The 20,551-nt window shown below is 39.2% G+C and overlaps 1 protein-coding gene across 10 annotated transcripts in view; it reads left to right on the top strand.

Moving 5' to 3' along the window:
* ltbp1 (latent transforming growth factor beta binding protein 1) overlaps positions 1 to 20,551 on the top strand; it is a 208,993-nt gene that overhangs the window by 88,109 nt on the left and 100,333 nt on the right. For all 10 annotated transcript variants that reach the window (XM_044215118.1, XM_044215115.1, XM_044215114.1 and 7 more), the window contains 4 exons: positions 5,152 to 5,358; positions 7,598 to 7,893; positions 10,672 to 10,774; positions 17,204 to 17,263. In XM_044215118.1, coding sequence (XP_044071053.1) covers positions 5,152 to 5,358; positions 7,598 to 7,893; positions 10,672 to 10,774; positions 17,204 to 17,263 — 666 coding nt within the window. The remainder of the gene's footprint in view (positions 1 to 5,151; positions 5,359 to 7,597; positions 7,894 to 10,671; positions 10,775 to 17,203; positions 17,264 to 20,551) is intronic.

Here is a 20,551-nt window from a genome sequence, read left to right as displayed (position 1 = left end):
CGACAGTAGCAGGGAAAAACTTCCTTTTAACATGCAGAAACCTTGAACAGAACTTAGGCTCAAGGTGGGCGGTCATGTGCCTCGACCATGTTGGGTTGGGGAGGGGGAACATACAGTTAAACAATGCAAATTCCACATTGAGATTTTAAATAATAGTAATGGTAGTGGTAATAATATTAATATTAATAAAATAATAATAGTAATAATAATGATAGGAATAATAATGATAATAATAGTAATAAGACAGTAAATAATAATTGTAGTAGTGGGTGTTGAGCAGGAACGGAAGGCGCCTTGCAATCAGATATCCAGACTCTACCGGAGGCAGAAATACCTGCTGAAAGCGACAGAAGGAGAGAGGAGAGAGGGGACGAAAAAGCACAAAACTACGGGAGAGAGAAGATGTAGAGTTGGTAACATGCATTGATGGTTTAAGAATGCGTACAGATGGAGAGGGAGAGGAGGAGAGAGGTGCCTGTTTTGAAATAAAAAATTTTCACTGAGCTATTTATCTTTTTTTTGGTTGTTGGTGGTGGTTAGACAAATAATCTTAGCTCCAAGCTCTTTAGCTAAGTCTCACTGTTGCTGTCATTACCACAGTTTAATAGGGAATGAATGCACGTTTGGTGCCATTAAACCGAAGAAGAGGATACAACAGATGACGTCATTAAAAGAGCACCAGTCAAAGCTCAAACAATGCAAAACCATGTGGGAAACATGATGAAAATATGACATTTCTGTTTGTTTCATGTACATATTTGAGGAATGTTGTCTCCTCATCGTCCAGTGGACATTTAAGTTGGATTGTTCATGTACATCTTGATTTATTCACTAAGTCTTTTTCCATTGCACTCACCTTTTGCTTTTATCTATACACTTTTCCACTTCAGCCAAGCGTAAAAAGTTTTTTTCTCATATTTCAAGTTTTTATTTTAATTTCTGGCATTTCCACTCAGGGTTTTTCTATGTGCAAATTGAAGATGCGCATAAAAACTGCTCGATGGAAACACCTTATAGATGTCCGGTTAAACTGTCCGGTTATTAAAAGTTAATCCACACCTTCCAGCCAATCAAAGTCGAGAATTCTCAGTGGTAGTCTTAAGCGGAGCGCCGGCTACTAAGCCACTAAGACCACTACTACACTAAGCTAGGCTTAGTGTAGTAGTGGCAGACTGAGGCAGACTGAGCACTGACAACAGTTGGCGAGTGACTTAAATTTTGGTTATGAAGAAATCCTTCAGAATGTTAGATTAATCTGTTGTTTAGCTCCATGTTTAACGCATCTCGGCAACTGTCTGTGTCACTGCCTGTGGTGTTGTAGATTTATTTTACGTTTGAATAGGCCTCGTATAGTGTTGTAGACCGCTAAAACCTTATCTTTTTAGAGAGGATGAGTGGACTGGTTTTATTAAGCTTTGAGTATGAATGAGCAAAGAAGTTGAACCTAGAGCAGATTGTTGAGCACTTTACGGTGCATAAAGCTTACAGAATGCCTTTCAGACAGGTGAGTACAATGAAAAACTCTTGATTATTGTAAATTACTTTCCATATGAGAGTGTCAGCAGCTACTGCATTGTCTAGGATCGTAGCGTTATGTGTGCACGCTATGTGGTGTGTAAGAACTGTTCAGTCTCTTTGCTCTTTGCTTTAAGATTAGATAAGATAAGATAGAACTTACCATTATCCTGAGGGAAGTTGTTGTGCAGCAGTTGCAATACAAAGTTGGAAGAGTGCAAATATAGTACTTCTTTGCTTAGTACTTCTATTCCTTCTATTCTCAAGTGTGCATTGACATGACAGTGAGCAGCTGTAACGAAATATTTTCCCCTCGGGGATCAATAAAGTATTTCTGATTCTGATTCTGATATAACTTCATGTATAGTATGTGTGTTTGTGGTTGTACTGGCTGCAGCAAGGGCTGGCTCAAATAGTGGCCTAATGCTGTTTGTGGCAGCTGCAACTGACATGCCATGGCAACTGCCACTGTTAGAAACTTAAGTTTATAGTTTATGAATGTTAGCAGTCGTCAAAGTTGTATTAGACTTGCTAGAAGTAACATTCCCATGACGTGATTTTTGCATTAATTTGCAAGTTTTCTGAATAATATATAATTAAATTTATAGTTTATATATAATTTAATATATAATAATACATAATATTATATATAATGAATATATAATTTTAATAAAATATTACATTTAATTTTAATAAATTATTAAATTGCAAGAAGTGACAACTGACGTTAGCATATATTAGCTAGCTTAGGTTAATCAACAACAAAAACCCATACCAACAATAGACCTTACAACCTTAGCTAATGTGTTGTCACAGATTAGATTGTCAAAATTAGAAAAATAACAGCTTCAATCCCTGAGGAACTACATTAGCATTAGTGATGGTTGCGTCCACAAGTATGCAGTTACCTACCGTTATAGTTCCCTTAAACGTTGTAAGGAAGCACAATGCAAACAATGTAAACAAATTAATTATTAAGGGTACACTACTAATAAAATATGAACGTGCTTAGGTGACATTTGCACACCTGAAAGAATAAAGGAAACGAACAGTGATTTGGCTGGTCTTCAGTGGATTTACTGATATTCTCTGGGTGTAACTTCCAACTGAAGAATGCAGTGCAAGCCCATATGCCCACAGTTGCTTTTGTGCTTTTTACTCAAATCAGAAATGCATTATATTTGAATGGGGGGTATCTGTAAAAATACAAAATGAAGTGCATATACTGTATATAAAATAACACATAGCTACAAGTGAGTGGGCAAATACACATAAATACCATATCAGCACACACTTTATTTGATTGACTTTGACTTGAGTGAATTTGACACCCAAGATTTATTATCTAACAGAATTTTAGAATAACATTGTAGTGTAAATCTATGAACGCCTTGCTTAAAAAACATCAATAAAGCACACCAAATAGTTCACCTATTCAAATTTGAAATTATTATTATTATTATAAATTAATTTAAATTAAATAATCTAAAATTATATGAAAATGTATTAAAATAAATTATTTACTATTACATTTAATCATCAGGAAGTGCCACTGCTAGCTGCCGCTGCCACTATTTGAGCTCGCTGTCTCTCACTGGCTTTGGAGTTTATATTGTTTAGTGGCAGGTTATTTAATTTCTGTACACCCTCCATGGTGTCCATAGACTTTATTTATTGTTGGTCATTTTTGTTGAATTGTTTTGTCCTCTTTTCTGGTTTTATATGGTTTATATTTAAATAGGCCTTGTATAGTGTTGTAGACCGCTGTGTCTATTTTATGTTTATGTTAATTATTCCCATGTAAGGAAGACATGGTACTGAGACACAGTGGTACTGAGTGCACCTGACTGTCTAAGCCTTTTGCTGTCTATCGGCGGTGGTGCTGAACCGTTCGTTAATCATTGCATGTAGAGCAGGGTTCAACATTAAGGTTTTTTTTTCACTTGCTCGATTGGTCAAGTGGGTCAGAAATCTACTTGCACGAAGTCAATTTTTTCTTGCCCATATACAAATTGTTATATTTATTAGCGGTTATCAAATAACAACAAAAACTAAAGTTGTCATTTAATCTTTATAAATAAAGTAAATGAATCAGAACAAGGACACAGTGATAGATGCAAAGCAACAAACATTCTTGCATATTGAAAATGGTATGGGTATGCCCCTTTCTCCCCGGAGATGGACTCCTTAACTGTGAGTGAGTGATAAATTATCTACATTAACTTTGTCTTTACTTGCCGCCATTTTCTTGTGAGTAGGGATGATATCGTTAGGATTTTATTGATACTTCTATTCTTATTGATGCTCTTATCTGTTCTTTTTCATTACTAAATTATTGCTTATTTAAAAAAAGAATACATTCAGAACAGAATTAGAATTGAATATTTTAAATGTAACAAAATGTTGTTTGTAGAGCAGCAACAGCAAGTTTACAACAGCAAAGTCACTATATAAACTCCATAATATGTCACTGGAAACAAATCTAAAATGTCAGTAAACAAATCATATTCCTGACATCAAAATACTGAGTGAAGTTCTTCATTCTTTCTAAACATCAGTCGGTATCAGTCCCTCCTTCTGTCCTCTGTCCTCCTCCCTCTGCTGCTGCTGTGATTCACTTCAGGTAAGTTACCTGGCAGAGAGAGGACGGCCTGGTTTGTCTCAGCCAGCAGTAAGTTTACAAGAATTTGCCAAATTTTGATATTCATGGCAAACTAAGATAAACAGACTACATGCAGACAGCTTCGTTTAAACTTGTTTGTAACAATTTGCTATTAGCCGAGCTAGCTTGCTGTGCTTGTGTAAAGCATATGAGAGACTGCAGACAGAGCAGATTAAACTATCTCTGTCTCCATGTTCACATGTTTATGCTTGTTGTTTAAAGTAAGTGAGTTGCTAGATTAACTTGCCCGAGGTGTCATTTTACTTGCCCAAGGCAATTGGGCAATCCTTGCAATCCAGTTATTGAGCCCTGTAGAGTGTCGCATGCTGTCTTCAGTGCTGAAACAAAGTGGCTTCACTGTATGTTTTCTTAGAGAGATAGGCTTGCTTGGCTCAATAAGTGACAATGTGTGTTTATGGATAGGATAGGATAGGATAGGATATAACAGCTATTTTACAGTTGTGAATTTTAAAATGACTTTATCAGAAGGGCCCCTCGAGAATGCTCCTCCCCCTCTGTGCTGACAGTCTAGCTGCACCCCTGGTGGCCATGGTATAAAATAAAAGAAACTTTAAAATTCGTATTATACTTTTGATGACATGCATGTTTGCTTAGTGTTTTTCAGTGACTGATTCTGACAACAGTGCTTGTGAATGCAATGTTGTTGGATGGCTGACATGCACATTTTGGATTCCCTGAGCTTTACATCAGCACTCAAAGCATCACACAAAGCCACACAGACACAGAGCAACCTGCCTTTCACTTTTTTCCCATCTATGTTTATGAGTCCTGGGGCTTAGCTTCCAGATGCAGCCCAATCCGACTATGACGTACTTAAGCCTAATTATTGACAGATGTGTTGAAAAGTCACACAAATGTGTTTGTAATGGCAAGTCCTTTTTTGGTTTGTATGTGTGTGTGGGACCAATAGTGCATCAACATAATCTACTTCTTGTTCTTTTTTCTGTTCTCAGTGGTGTGTCACCTGCCGTGTATAAATGGCGGCAAGTGCAGTGCCAGGGACAAGTGTCAGTGCCCTCCCAACTTTACTGGAAAGTTCTGCCAGATGCCCATTCAGAACGGACACCAGCAGCACCAGCAGATGTCAGGCGGCTACAGCCAAACTCAGGTCCACTCCACACATACACTGCCTCTGACCTACAGCAACGGCCAGAGTCCTGGTGAGTGAAAGGCACAACTGTGATGCCAGCGGTACAGTTATGGTTAAACAAGTGGTTTTGTGACCTAGATGGAAAAGGAGGAGTAGGGGTACCACTTTATTATTCCTTATTAGCCAACTTCCTCTAAAGGATGCATGTTTTTTCCCATTTACTGCAAGTCTTGTATTGCAAAGACTGCATGGAAGGTTGTGAAAAGCAAAGTACTGGAGCTCTGGAGTGTGGTCAGCAGTAATGTAAAGTGGAGGTTATATGTAGTAAATGGGCTAAAACATCTATACACTGCCATGGTAACAAAAGACTGTGATTGAACAGGAAAATGATACATTCTCAATAAATCTTAAATGGATCATTTAAAAGTTACAAATCACATGACCCTTTTCATTAAAGAAATTATGAGAGCATTACACTCAGTGTGTAATCAGTGTAGTAGCACAGGAGCACAGAGCACCCACTCTACCACTGTGGCTTAGTGGTAAAGCGTGTTGTCCACCAAACGGAAGGTCAGCGGTTTGATCCCGGCTTCCCCCAGCCCACACGTCGAAGTGTCCTTGGGCAAGTTGTTGAACCGAGGGCTTCCGAGGGCTGTGCCCTCGGTATGTATGAATGATTAGTTACTTTGATGAGCAGTTCTGCCGTGAATGTGATATGTAGTTGAAGCGCTATGAGTAGTTAGAAAGGAGCTATATAAGTACAGTCCATTAGCCATTTAGTAGTCTTGCAGCCTGCATCAGTGTTTCTGGTCACAATTTTTAAAAGATTTTCTCTTTAGCTGGTTCTGGTGCAGTGTTAGAATAAGCATTCAAATTGTTAGTGTAAGAGCAAGCAATTAAAAGTATTACTTCTGCAATAGATATACAGTGCCTGCAAAAGGCAGACACTTTATTGTCATTGAGTTCAGTCGCTGATACCTGATGTGGTAAAAGGACTACCACAGCAATTGCTGATGGTCTCTTCAATCTCTGATAGTCGATATGATTGTCTGTGGGACAAAGGTAAAAAAAGATTGGTCAAAACGGAAGAAGCAGAGGTTAAAATATCCTGATTTTTAGTCCCAGTATGGGTCAAAGTCTAAAATGCTGGATACTACAATTCCCATAATGCAACTCAGTGTTAGATCCTCCCTGCCTGATAATCGCCCACATCTTTCTAAACTCTGATCCTCCAGTTTGTAATATAGAGTTTCTAGTATAAATTTGTAATCTCCAAACCCAAACTGAGATAAACCGAGGCTATTTTATCCAGGCATATTCATATTACAGCAGAAAAACAAGGTACCACCATGGCTGTATAATATGACCTGGATACCGGACCCAAAGATGGCACCTAGTCAGTCCAGTAGGAATTGCTTGCTGGGCGCATATGCCAAAAAAGTTTCTAGCTTAGCTACAATGCTAATGTTGCTAGCACTAGATCCCTACGTTTCAGAGACTTGAACAGTGGTTTTGTAACAAACCTGGTATCTGCATCTGCATGCTGATATTTCGAGTTCTGGAAATTGAGAAGCACAAGTAATACGTTTCAGTCAAGCAGTGATCAACAGTGATTAGCTGCGCCCACAAAGATCAGCGCAGCTTGAGTTAAATGGCACAGAGCTGTCCCAACACACCACATACACAATAATGGAGGAGGCACACACAAAAAGCTTTTTTTTTTTGTGATAATGTGAATACTCCATCAGACTTGACAAAGCTCCTCCTGAGCCATCAACCACAGGCTCATGATGAGTAAACTAATCTTAAAGATAGGGTAGGTAACGTTGGAGAAACTAGCAAGAGACAGCTAGATTTTGAAGGTATCCAACTGAAAAAAATCCCACTGCCTCCCTTCAGGCCTCCCTCCAAAACCACTCCCCCAAAACACTTTTTTATGCGCAACGGGCAGAGTGCACACAGTTAGGCAGGTAGGTAGAAGGACAGGCAGGTAGACCTGTCTACCTACCCACCACCTACCATGACCTAATGAAATGATTGGATGGGCTTATTACAGACCCGTGACAGCCACAGATACTGGATTTGTTTTTCAGTGCATTTGATGTATTGATTGCTGTCTGGATGTAAAGAGAATTTCAACAAATGTAATACAAAATGCTTCTGGAATACATTACCTACCCTAGCTTTAATGTGTGAAATATGTGGTGTGTCCCCTTACAATATTGCACATTCTTTTCAACCAATTCCTTTTTTATAATGATAATGCACTGTAGTAATTGTATTGCTTATGTTGTCCCATGTGCCTCCAGTCTTCAGCCCCAGCATCGTCAACATCCACATCAAACATCCTCCAGAGGCTTCTGTCCAGGTCCACCAGGTGTCTCAGCTGGACAACTACCACAACAACGGGCACCAGCTGAAAGGTTCCCAGTCAGGCTCCTCTTCATCCACCAGCTACAGATACCACCACACAGAGAGCAGCCAGAAGATCCAGCACCACGGCTACAACATAGTTTATCCCAGCCAGCATGGCTACCAGGTCCCCCAGTACCAGCCCTCCAAGAACATGCTGGGTCGCTGCTTCCAGGAGACTGCAGGGAGTCAGGTACATTGTCAGAAATGTCTACTGTATTTTAGCTCAATACACCTGAAGAACATATGATGGAACAAGTAACAAATAAAACTAAAAATATTTATTTGAATTTAGTGTAACAAAGTTAAAACTAGATTAAGGTTGGTTACATTATTGCCAGCATCATAGCAAATAATGTAAAATTATCAATCCAGCCTCTTAGTAGGAGGGGAAAATATGTAAACAAGGGGTAAAATATATCAATCATGATAATACAGTTATAAATCTTAATGTGATGTAAGTTTGTTTTTATCAGGATAGTTACATTAGTGTGACCTGTTGACATATTTACATTCCGGCTATGTACAGCAGCAACACTGTGGCTGTGGAGGAGTCAGTTTCAAAAATGGAACAACTTCAGTAGTGTAGATGTGTTTTAATAACATGAACTTTCAGAGATAAAGAACAAAGGCACTACAACACACAACATACTTCATCATCTAGTAACTACACTGACTGCGAGAATGAGAAGTCATGTCAGGATCTGATTCAGCTCAGGTGACAAAGACTGATTGATCATGATGTAGGTTTCATTGCCGTAATTAATCAGGGCAGCATGTCACAACATCACGAAAAAAAACATTAAATACATTTTTACAAGTTGGGAAGAGCAGAGGCTAACAGTGCAGTCAGTCATAGTCAAGAGGGGATGTGTGAGGAAAAAGACACTGAACAAGCAGAGGAGAGCAGACAGAGCTGCCAGTCAAACAGCAGGCTTAACTTAGTTTGACAATCACCAGCCGGACACATGTTTTACCCAACACAGCCTGCGTCTGAGTTGTGTTGGGTATTGATCAGCTGGACTCAGCTGCATTCCGTACAGTACAGGTCTTTTTACATCAGTGACTGTGTGCTCTGATTTAGAACTCTCTGATCAGAGTCACAGCTCTGCCTCTGTCTGCTCCTCTAAAACAGCCTGTGAATCCACCACCTATCATAGACTGAATACTGTATACATCTGACCATACCAGCTGATATTATATGATTACAATAATATTATAACCATTTTTATATTGTAGTTTTGTAGATGATATTTATATACAGTCAAAAATATAGTTAGCTCAAAAGTACCTTACAATATCATGACATACAATATCATGACATTATTTTAAGGCCATATTGCACACCCCTAATGTAAACTGTTTCTTAATCACTTTTAAACATATAAAGTATTACTTATTGGACTTCACCGGAAACACAGTAGGGCAATGAAGTCCAATAAGCAACACTGTATATGTTTTAAAGTGACTAAGAAACAGTTCACATATTTTCTCCTCCCTTTGAGGTCCTGCAGTGACCTTGCCATGTAACACTGAACGGCTTATTGAAGGGAGGAAGCAATGCAACAGAGGGGTGTACTACGAAGCAAGTTCGACATAGCCAGGCTTTCTTTGCGTTAGCTGGCTCGACAAATCCTAAAACCCCAATCAGATATAATCGGTATCACGATGGTAGTTATCAACTTTCTTTGTTAACCCACGATTACTTCACCAGGCTCTGTGTGCGTTCCCATAAAAGGAGGCGTTTCACACGTCATTTGAGTCGCGAACGCTTGCCACCTACTTTAGTCAAGAGGAATAGGTTGTTATAATGGAGAGCTATGAAGTATATAAAATAATATTACAGCAAAAAGCAACACTATTGCTGCAAATAAGGCAAGAGAAGGATGCTGGCATAAAATCTTATATATTTATTTTTACCACTCAGTGCACTCTGCCGTTTATTTCTAACATGACAGTTGCACATCAAGCTCTTAAAATTTAAACTTGATACATTTAAACACGATAACCAAGAAGTGCATTTAGGTCTGACACTGTCCCATAATGAAGGATACGTGGAAATAACTTTAGTCTTTGGCCAAATCAAGGTGAAAATAATTGTATTGATTGAATATTCTCTGTGATAAATACCAATAGACTAAGTGCTAATTAGCAGATGTTAGCATGCGAACATGCTGAACTAAGATGGTGAACATGGTAAACATTATGCCTGCTAAACATCAAGATGTTAGCATAGTCACTGAGCGTATGTTAGCATGCTGATGTTAGCATTTAGCTCAAAGCACTGCTGTGCCTAAGTACAGCCTCACAGAGCTTCTAGCATGGCTGTAGACTCCTAGTCCTCCTTTTCAACATGTGTTTAGCATAGAGGTAACTTTATTTTAATAAGACTATCTCACATGAAAATAGCCACCTCGACAGTCAGTTTTAATGCATTTACAGCTAGCTGCAAAACAGCATGTATGTATGGAGTATGGAGGCTGTGACATCATATAAAAAGATTGATATTTTCATCTTTGTGTACACAGTACAGAGAAAAAAATCCAAGACCTGTGAAGCCTAAATTAGTGCAACATTTAAAAGCACAAAGACTAGAATAGGCTATTAAATTTGACAAATTTATGGTGCCACAGCCAAAACAAAGCAACTGCCCTGGATAGTACTGGAGATGATGTCACTCTATCACCAGGTCACATTTTGCAGAGCAGGTTTTGCCATGAAGATAAGGACTGTCAGTGAGGGAGGGAAGGCTGGAGAGGAAAAGACGTGTTCTTATCTGCATGTGTCATCTGATTGAGGTCGGATGAGGTGTTTATGCACGTTTATGTTTGACACCTAGAGATCAGACATACAGAGGAGTCAGACAGAATACAAAAACATAATTTTTATTTAAAATCAAAATAATAATTCATCCTCTTCCAAATGTTTCTTTTTCTCCCACTCTGTGTCATTGTACATCTGTATGTTTCAGTGTGGGAAGGCTCTGCCAGGACTCACTAAGCAGGAGCAGTGCTGTGGGACCATTGGGACATCCTGGGGTTTCCACAAATGCCAGAAGTGTCCAAAGAAACCATGTAAGTACAGCTGTTTCTCAGATGTTGTTCCAACTTTTTGTCTTTGTTGATAAAATTTGTCTCCGCATACCCCTAAATATTTTGCCAGGTAAGCAGTTTCTAGATGTCAGTGAGGTTTAACATCAACCTATATACCCACAACATTTTCAACAGCTTGATAACAAATAATGTTAAAGGCCTCTGCTAAATCCCATATTTACTACAGTATATCAATCTCAGCTAAATTCTCATTATTGAGGAGTGTGTCTTAATAAGGAAGAACCAACATATTTGTCATCTGATCATAATTGACAATATTGGCCTGTTTTACTTCGGTGTTTACATATACATATTACTGAGTGAACAAACCTTTCACAGCATCAGAAAACATTAAGACACATTTGTTGTATAATTGTGTCTGCTTATTGAAAGACCTGTTAATCAGTTAGGTAGTGACAGCAGGTTTAAATCCTGTGGTTGGGTGGTGCGGTGACCCCTGTGTTTACATCTGAATCATGGATTATGCCTTTAAAATTGCTCTGGAAACTGTTTCAAACTGACACCAGAAAGATATTTGGTACCAATTTCACAAGTAATAAACAGATAACATCTGACCTTGTCTTAACTTTCATTTTGGTGCTACTGTATACTGTACATATGTGCTAGATATAATTAGGGGTCTAAGACCGAGTGGGCTGAAAACCACAAATGCAAGGCATCATGGTGCCCAGTACCAGTGGTGCTGGGAACTCTATTAAAATAGTTTTATTTTATTTTATTTTTCTGTTGGTAAAAGTGGTCCTGCAGCCTACACTGGAAGAGTTATGCAAGTGAAATTAACAAGGGCAGTATAGACTGGCGCACACACCCCTCTGAGGCTCTGTGCAAAATTTGGCGCCAATCGGTCACTAGGTGGTGCTACTAATTCAAAAAGTTTATGTCTCGTAATTGGCTGTTTGCACTATCTAGAGTCAAGATTCAGTTTTTGCATAAAATTTGGTAACGATTGATTAAAGAAGGCGTGGTTTATTACAACTAATGTAAATTTCTAGACACATTCCAAACTTCAAAAAATCACAAAAAAATCAGCCGTACGTCCTTCTGAGTGAAAGATTTTTCAGCACATCCACTGATGTGTGATAAATGTTTGTCTCACTGCAACCTATGGTCAATTTAGAAGTCCGTTAATCTATATTTTTCAAATATTATATACTATATAATTACAATATTATATATTTTTCTCCACATAGGTCTGTCCAATTAACACTTGGCCCAGTAGTTTCTTATGCTGGACCAAAGCTCTGTGCAAAATTTGGCGGCAGTCGGCCACTAGGTGGTGCTTTTATTGCAAAATCATAAAATATGCTAAAGTTATTTTCCCACACTACTGTCTTTCCAATATGTTAAATGTTTTTCAATCTCTGTGCTGATCTCCACCTGCGACTTGCATCACGCTCGTGGGACTGCAGGTCCAACTTGCACCAGAGGCTTGGACCGCATTAATACCTGCTTGCGGGTCTAGTTCCTTTTTGGAAACGCTTATTAATTTTCATCATAGTAAGGGAGGGTTATTATGCAAACACACACATGTATATAAAGATTACAAAATTATTCTGTCCATGTCCTGTGACACACAACATGTAGCATATACTAATCTCCCGAAGTTGGTCTTTTAAACTAAATCTAAATACCTCCGTATCTGTGGCCCAGTGTGAGTTCAAGCTGCATTTTTAAGTGTTAAAAGACGCCTAGTTGAGACAGTAAATACTGACGTCATACTTTTAATGCGGCATTCCACAAATTTTATACATTAAGATCAGTTTACTAGTAAATACTAGTCAATCAGCTCTGTAGAAGCTTTTTCAATTCTGAGAAAATAACCTTGATGACATCACTATGGTGTCATCAGGTTATCTCAGCATGGGCTTGGAGACTACAAATAGAAAGCCTATGTTACAAACTGGGGATGTGAGGGTTGAAAGACATGGCTGTTTAGGGAGGCAGGGAGGGTCTAAAGAAAGATGATGTTGAGGTGGGAAATGTAGTAGTCAGGATACCTGGGTCTCTGCTGCTCATTTTTTCTAAATGTTTTTATTCTTTCCAGTCTCTTTTTTCTTACTTTATTTTATCTATCAAAAACTGAACATACACAATCACTTCCGTTATGTGCTTTTATCCAGCTGCTCTGCAACTGTCGCCTCTTTCAAAAGTTGAAACAACATGTCCAGGAGCATCTCACTGCAGCAGGCCATTGTGGTATTGAGAACATTGCTGTATCAACTTTCCTAACAGCCTCATCACCAATTATTTCTCACACAATATCTTTGGTAGCTGTCAGAATTAGATCTTCACTGACAGTGTGCAGTTTCTTTGCACAGGTAAGGTGATATGAGAAAAGCAAAGCCTCAGGACGCAGTTAGGAATATTCTGAGCTGCTTTAAATCACTTGACTGTTAACTAGGTGCTTTTATTTTGTTGTGTATTTTTGTTGCCAGTGTCTTGATGGCCTAAAACACAGAGAGAGTCTCTAAACACAACTGAACAGCTAAAACTACTAAAAGGAATCGATGCTTTAAGATACTATTTAAAGCATCAGTAGTGTGCTTTAAGTTGTAAGATAATTTACCACTGGAATAAAGAGATAATTTATTCTACAAATAAAATTTAGGCTGGACTATCCTTAAAATGAAAGACAGAGTGAAATGTCCAGCCGCCTGGAAACCTACAATCTAAAATATATTTTTACACAGCTCAGTGAGTTTCTCTCGCAGTCTTTTGCTTCAGCCAGCAACGAGCAAAATAAAAATGCTGAACCAGAACAATTATTAAACATTATATGACCCTTGTGCTGGTCCGGGTATTAAAAGACAGGTGATTGTCACCCCACCAATTATTTCCAGTGGAAAAGCACTAAATGCCGTGGTGGCATGCAGTGCCGGCCTCTGCTCCACAGGTCTTTTTAGAGAGGTTATTACCCAGCTAAACTTTATGTATGTGTGTGTGTGGGTGTGTGGGGGAGTTAGGGAGGGGGTTGCCAGCATGAATGGGGCTGTGCTTTTTATGTAATAGCTGGCTATTCGACTGTACTCCCTTTATAGAACTGTGGAACCTCTCTCTGAAGCCACAGCTTTTGGATGTAGTGCATGAAAAGACAAGCTCTAGTGTAACCCAAAATACACATATTGCTTACAAGGTACAAAGGTGCAAGATTACATTAGCCATAGTGGTAAATAACTTGTAATTTAAGCACTTTAAGGCTAGGATGGACATGAGGCTGTTCATCAGTGCAAAACATGAGCAACAATGTCAGAAAATATCTGGTTCTTAAAAAGTTAAAAATCCATAAAACATGAGGAGAAAAGTTAACTGTGACTCCTAATGTGCATATTGGTAAAAAAAACATTCAAGCACTAATAAACTAAGCTGAAGAATACATTCAGAATTTAAAAAGTTCACTCTCAATTCTGGGTCAATTTTGGATAGTTGAGCTGAGGCTTATTGATATTATAGTATTTAGAACGATCCGCCATGCAATACTGACAGACAAAACATTATTTCTCAGAAACAAAGTTCAAGTAATAAAAAGTGATGGCCATAAACCTAATATAATTACATCATTCAGGAGACTACTATATTGGGTACTGTATTCATTAATTATTGCTCCTCCATAGGTTGGGAAACTCACAAGAGACAAGAATGGCTCAAATTGATGTAGCAGAGGCTGAGATATCCTGAATTTTAATCCCTAGTATGGGTTAAGCTCCAACCACACTAGATCCTACATTTCCCATAATGCAATCATGCATCTTTCCTTTCACTCTCTCTTCCTTGGAAATGCCAGTGTCTTTCAAACTTTACACCTCCAGTCTGTAATGCAGGCGTTTCCTTAGGGTAATTAATACTCGCCAAGACCAGTAAACTGAATGTAATGTGTGAAATTGGTGGAGTGTCTCTGTAATTATGCGGTTTACTCTCATAACAGACAGTTATACTTGCATCGAGAGGACAGAGATCAAGTTTTGGTGGGTCGGTAAAGGTGTGACGTCAGTTCTAAGGTATTCTATACATAAAAATTTCACTCAGTTCAGAGATGATTTAGAGCAAGTTCACATTTTTAGTCATAGAGTGCATTTAAAATGTGACAAACCCTGTTTATCAGTAGTCACTCTTGCCAGCTTTTAGCCCACATGCCTCATAAATCATGAGACCACACCATGAGAAGGAAATTTCAGCCTTACTATTAACATATTTCTGAGGGAGTCACTACAAAGCCAGAGGTTTGTCCTTCCCTCTGTTCTCCTCAGGAATGGCAGGGGCATGAGTTTAGATTTTTTTCTGCTTTTACAGTGAAGTGTGAAACAGTCCATTGTGCCATGGAGACACTGGTAGCTGGTAAATAAATTGGCTTTATTGGTCAAACAAACAATGCCTTGTAGTTTCCCGTTGAGCAAAATATCAATCTGCTTTCAGGTATTTGGGTACCACCTCCGCACTGGTGCCTTTGTCCACCATTACAGCAGTTTGACTTGAGTCTGTGGTTTATTGTGAGCTACTGGCTGTCTGAGCAGCTTTCAGCTCTTTAGCCTCCAGCTTCTTCCCCGAGTCTTTTCATGTCTGTCACATGTTAACTCTTTATATTCTATTCTATCTATTCACTCTCTCTGCCTGTTATTCATCCTCACTTCATCTGCTTCTTTATTAGTCAATTTAGTATCTTTTCAGCTCTATTCAACACAGTTTTGTAAATAGGATGGCATGAGTTAAAAACAATATTCATTCATTAATAACTTAATTTACTTCAGTGATGCATAGAAAATGCTATGTGATACATTAACCATTTTGTCTTTTAAAATCAGATTAGGTTGTTAGCTGTCAATGTTATAGACAGAAGTGAATATAGCTTGCTCGGGACTGGGCTAAGAGTAAGAGTAGTTTATCACTATGACTAGTATTTAAAATATTTTTTATAACTATATGATCTGCTTAATGAGGTAACTTAAGCATAGTGTTAACCGTTCCTGCTGCAGCTTTCAGACTGTGGTCGGGAAGCACAGGGAAGACTTTGTTTTCCTCCAGTGCTGAATTTGATGCTAACTTCTGGGCTGACCACCTTCACTTTTACCCAGCAGCTGGGAAGCAAGACACGGGAACGTCTTGGGTATTGAGGAGCTGCAGCGTTTATTCATGGGCAAACTGTAACCTACACTGTACATTTACTGCTACTGGACAACTTCACTGCTAACCTTTCTCTCTGCTCCGATCGGTAACACCTGTCTGCTCTGAGTGCAGTCACTCTCTCTCTCTCGCTCGCTCCCACACACTCACTACGCACTCCCTGTTCCTGAAAGGAGCCATGCCACTCTTATAACAAATAGGTAGGAAAAGTAAAGAAAGACCGGGTGAGTAGATGAGGATGGGCTGTGAAATGGGCTCAGATACCCGCCCCAAACAACGATGTCATTGTCCATGCCAATTTGGTAGACATCGCCCAACCCTAGTGCGCCCCTGATGACTCTGGAGACTTGTAGCCTGCACTCTTACACTCACACACAACTTCATATTGAAGCCATGCTCTTTTCTTTGGTAAGACAGGGTTAGAGAATGGTGTTACATGTCAGAGTGCTCAGTAGATGTACGACGGCACAGCCTACCCACTGCATGGCCTAATGATAGATCAAAACATCATTTAACATGAATACTTAGCTTCCATAGGAATGCTCACCCAAGGTTTGGCACATTTTACTGTGTATGGATAACTATAGTGTTGGGATCTGATTACAAAATTAAACAACTCAAAACATTAATAAACTAGCATGCAACAAATATCAATATAAAATATTTTTGAAATAAAGAAAGATTTAATTTGACCAGGCAACCCACGTAAAAATATTGATCATAGTGATTTTAAGATTCTTTTAACTTGTTAATGAGACATCTTTAGAACATAAAGGAGCAGAGAGTTTATTTTTTCAGGGCCTCTAAATTATTTCAAACATTTATTGGATAGTACAGTATATGTAGAATAGTCTCAGAATTAACATGTATCATGAAAAAATCTGAAAACAAACTACTGTTCCAAACTGATCTGAGAGGCTGGTGCTCGCAGATTGTTGAAAAGCTACATATTCTACCACTAAAAGGGATTTTTAAAATGTGAACTGCTTTATAGATCAGGTGTGGCAAAAATACCAACAAACCTAAACATTTCAGAAAAGTTTAAGTAACACTCTGACTTGATATCTGATGACAAAACCTGCCACCCTACAAGAGAAATGTCACAGACGGCAGCGTGTGGATGATAGGGTAGTATAGGGAACCATGGCTAAAAAAAAGCATGTTTGTAAAGTATTTGTTTATAATAGTTTAACCATTCATTAAATGTCTGAATGCAATGACTAACATGTTTGCTCCCTTCTCTTTCTTTTATTCTCTACATTCTCCTCTCATCAGCTATCCCTCTGATAGATTGTCCTCAGGGTTATAAGAGAATCAACAGCTCTCATTGCCAAGGTAAGACCTTTTGCTTTTGACTTTTCCTCTAGAACCAGACCATGAGGCTGACATTTGTGGTTTTAAATATATCATTAACTATTGGATGGATTGCCATGAAATTTGGTACACACATAGTTTGGTTCCTGCTGCGTAGGTTCGCAAAGACGTTTATGTGTATCTCTGCAGAAGCATAATTCCAGTTTAAGTGTCAATCTGAGGATAAGTTTCGACAAGTGTCATGTTCATCAAATGAAAGATCCATATGGGGGCATTTCTCAACTGATGACAGTTTAAGAAGAAGGCATGGCAAAATAGGAAGTGGTCCGGTACATGGCAGCACCAACTCTTTAACAGACTGTTCAGGTTGGCTGGCCAGAAAATGCTGGGGAAGTGCTCCTTCCTGTTCAGCCATGTTTGGACTTGAGGAGTCAGTTAGCAGCATCTGATGTGGTGTGCAGTGTGGTGTTGTATGAAGTACAAAGCAAAGACACAAACAAAGAATTAATTCGCCAGTCTCACCTTGGAATGCTGAAGCACAAACCATGAGAGTTGTATTGGCCAGGTATGAGTGCTGACATGATCAGAACCTATAGCAAATATGCAGAGCTTCAAAACTGCCTACCTAAACAGCCATTCAGATGAACAGAAATCACACTCTTACCATTCGAGAGGTGGCCCATTCCACAACTTTATTATTATTACTTTATAAATATTATCATTATTATTCATTGAAGTCAGTGCACTGAAAGACCAGTGCAGACATCCTACAATAGAAGCTTAAATGAGCTTAGATTAGTCCACAGCAAACTAGATATGTTCAGTTGTAAGAACATACTTACCCTGTGGCTTAGAGGTAGAGCAGGTCGTCCACTAATTGGAAGATCGGCTCCCCCCAGCCCGCATGTCGAAGTGTCCTTCGGGTAGATACTGAACCCCAAATTGCTCCCAAAGGCTGTGCCATCAGAGTGTGAGTGTGTGTGAATGGGTGAATGTTGACATGTAGTGTAAAGTGCTTTGAGTGGTCGGAAGACTAGAAAGGCGCTATATAAATGCAGTCCATTTACCATTTACCATCAAACATCCTCGATGCACAGAGGAAATTTTATATTAAAAAGACTGTCACTTGGAAGATATCGACTTAATTTGATTAACTCAAATTAGCTTCAATTAGCTCATATTAGCTTTGGTTCTCTATAGTACTAATAGAGGGCACTGGATTCACCATTACCACTAGTAATGTTGGCACAGTGCCATGTTATCCACGGTGTTTGCCAGCTCTGTGGCTGGAAGCAGATGGGCTCTTACAGGAGAAAGAGACTCAGACTGCTGCCAGACTCTCTGTGTGTGTGTGTGTGTGTGTGTGTGTAGTCCTAGACTTTGCTATCCCTCAGGAGGTGCTGGGACTGACTATAATCCACCACATCCTTTTCCTACTATTCATTTTCGTGTGAGTGCTGGCCTTTGCCCAGCATGCTACAAACATCATATAAACATCAAATTGTACAGCTCATTCAGCAGATGTGTACTATTTTTGCGGCTCATTCGCGCAGGGTGCTGGCCAACCATCTGAGCTATTTGGGGTTCAGTATCTTGCCCAAGGACACAGGAGGACGTGAGGATCGAACTGCCAACCCTGTGATCAATGGACAACCCCTCTTTACCTCCTGAGCCACAGCTGCCCCAATTTAAGTAAAAAGTGATGGTTTTTACAGCTGTTTTGAGACTTCATCAATGTGTCGTGATCAGCTAGAGTGTGGAGCAGTGGTTTTTCCCTTAGTCCCACAGCTTTAACTCTTCATGCATATATAACACCTTAAAATGTACCCATAAGGGCAATCTCTCTCAAAATGTAATTCTAACACCACCATCACTAGCTTTGAGATTGTACAGGCAGACAGAAACTGAGAGGAGAGCGGTAAGAGGAAAGGAGAGTTTTCACATGCTACGGCCAACGCGGCGCAGGCTTGTGACGTCATCCTCTCCTAGAATTACTTTGATTAGTGTTTAGTGTTCAGAGCAGGGGGTTCTCCCTGTGTTATATTTCATTTACAGTTTGTCAAATGATATCAATCAGTTGTCGTGGCTTGTAATGAATGAATGAGAATAGAGGCCTCAATCAGATTTTTCTGACTTTCTGTGTTATTCTGGAAAGGCTGTAAACTGTATGACTTAACTGCAGCTTGTTGTCACTTCCCCTGGCTGCAGCCACCCACTTACTTCACTACCCAGGGGAGGTGAACTCTAATGGGCCAATTTTCTTAGCTTGTTTATTCAGTAGTCATGTGAAAAAGAGTAAGTTACCAAAATATGTAAGACAAGTTTCAACTTGCGTATGTGTACTTTAGCAAAAGCCATCCTTCAAGTACGTTTTATGTCAATCTGTCCAAGCAAGGATTGATAACTGGCTGTCCGCAGAGCAAATGACGTGACATATTGTCTGATGCACATCCCATTCTCTCATCTTGTGTACCCAGTTTTTTCCTGTCCTATGGTGTTATCTTGTAAAAGCTTGTGTGGCAATAAAAGCTTCTTGGATTTTAGTAACAGGATAACACGGAGGACCTCCCCTATAAAAGACCAACCAAGTAGGCTGTCAACAGCCTATTAAAACATGCTGGCTGAGGAGCTTACGCTCCCTTTCACCTATAAACTGGATGTTATGGTGGGATATAGACATGAGTCACAGTCGGTGATATGGGCCAAGTGTGTTCTCACTGAATGAATTTGACTCGCTTAACAGTGAGCTGTGATAGGTCAATAAAATAATTCTGCAACATTTGACATGCTAGCAGTATAGCTCTAGGGATGGCAATGTCATTCTGTCAGTTGATCCACCACTTTGGTCAACTATTGGATGGATTGTCATGAAATTTGGTTCAGACTTTCATGGTCCCCAGAAGACTAATCCTACTTTGGTGATCCCTTGACTTTTCCCCTAATGCCACCATGAGGTTAACATTTTTGGCATTTACTTCAATGTCTTGACAAATATTAGATGGATTGCCATGAAATTTGGTACAGAAATCCATGGAGCCCAGATGATGAATGTGAATAACTTTGGTGATCCCCTGACTTTTCCTCTAGTGCCATCATGAGGTTGGCATGTGGTTGAAATGTCTCAATAACTATTGGAAAGATTGCAATGACATTTGGTACAAACACTCATGTCTCTCTCCGGATGAAATGTAACAACTTTGGTGCTCCCTACTCTTTTCATCCAGCGGCATCATGGTCAGGTCCAAATTTTAATTGTCCAATATTTTGGTTTATGACCAAATAACTGCAAAACTAATGACATTCCTATCA

The sequence above is a fragment of the Siniperca chuatsi genome, linkage group LG11 (assembly GCF_020085105.1).
Source record: "Siniperca chuatsi isolate FFG_IHB_CAS linkage group LG11, ASM2008510v1, whole genome shotgun sequence".
In the NCBI taxonomy this organism is placed as follows: Eukaryota; Metazoa; Chordata; class Actinopteri; order Centrarchiformes; family Sinipercidae; genus Siniperca; species Siniperca chuatsi.
The sequence above is the reverse complement of the archived record's forward strand: the minus strand, read 5'-3'. Positions and strand labels throughout refer to the sequence as shown.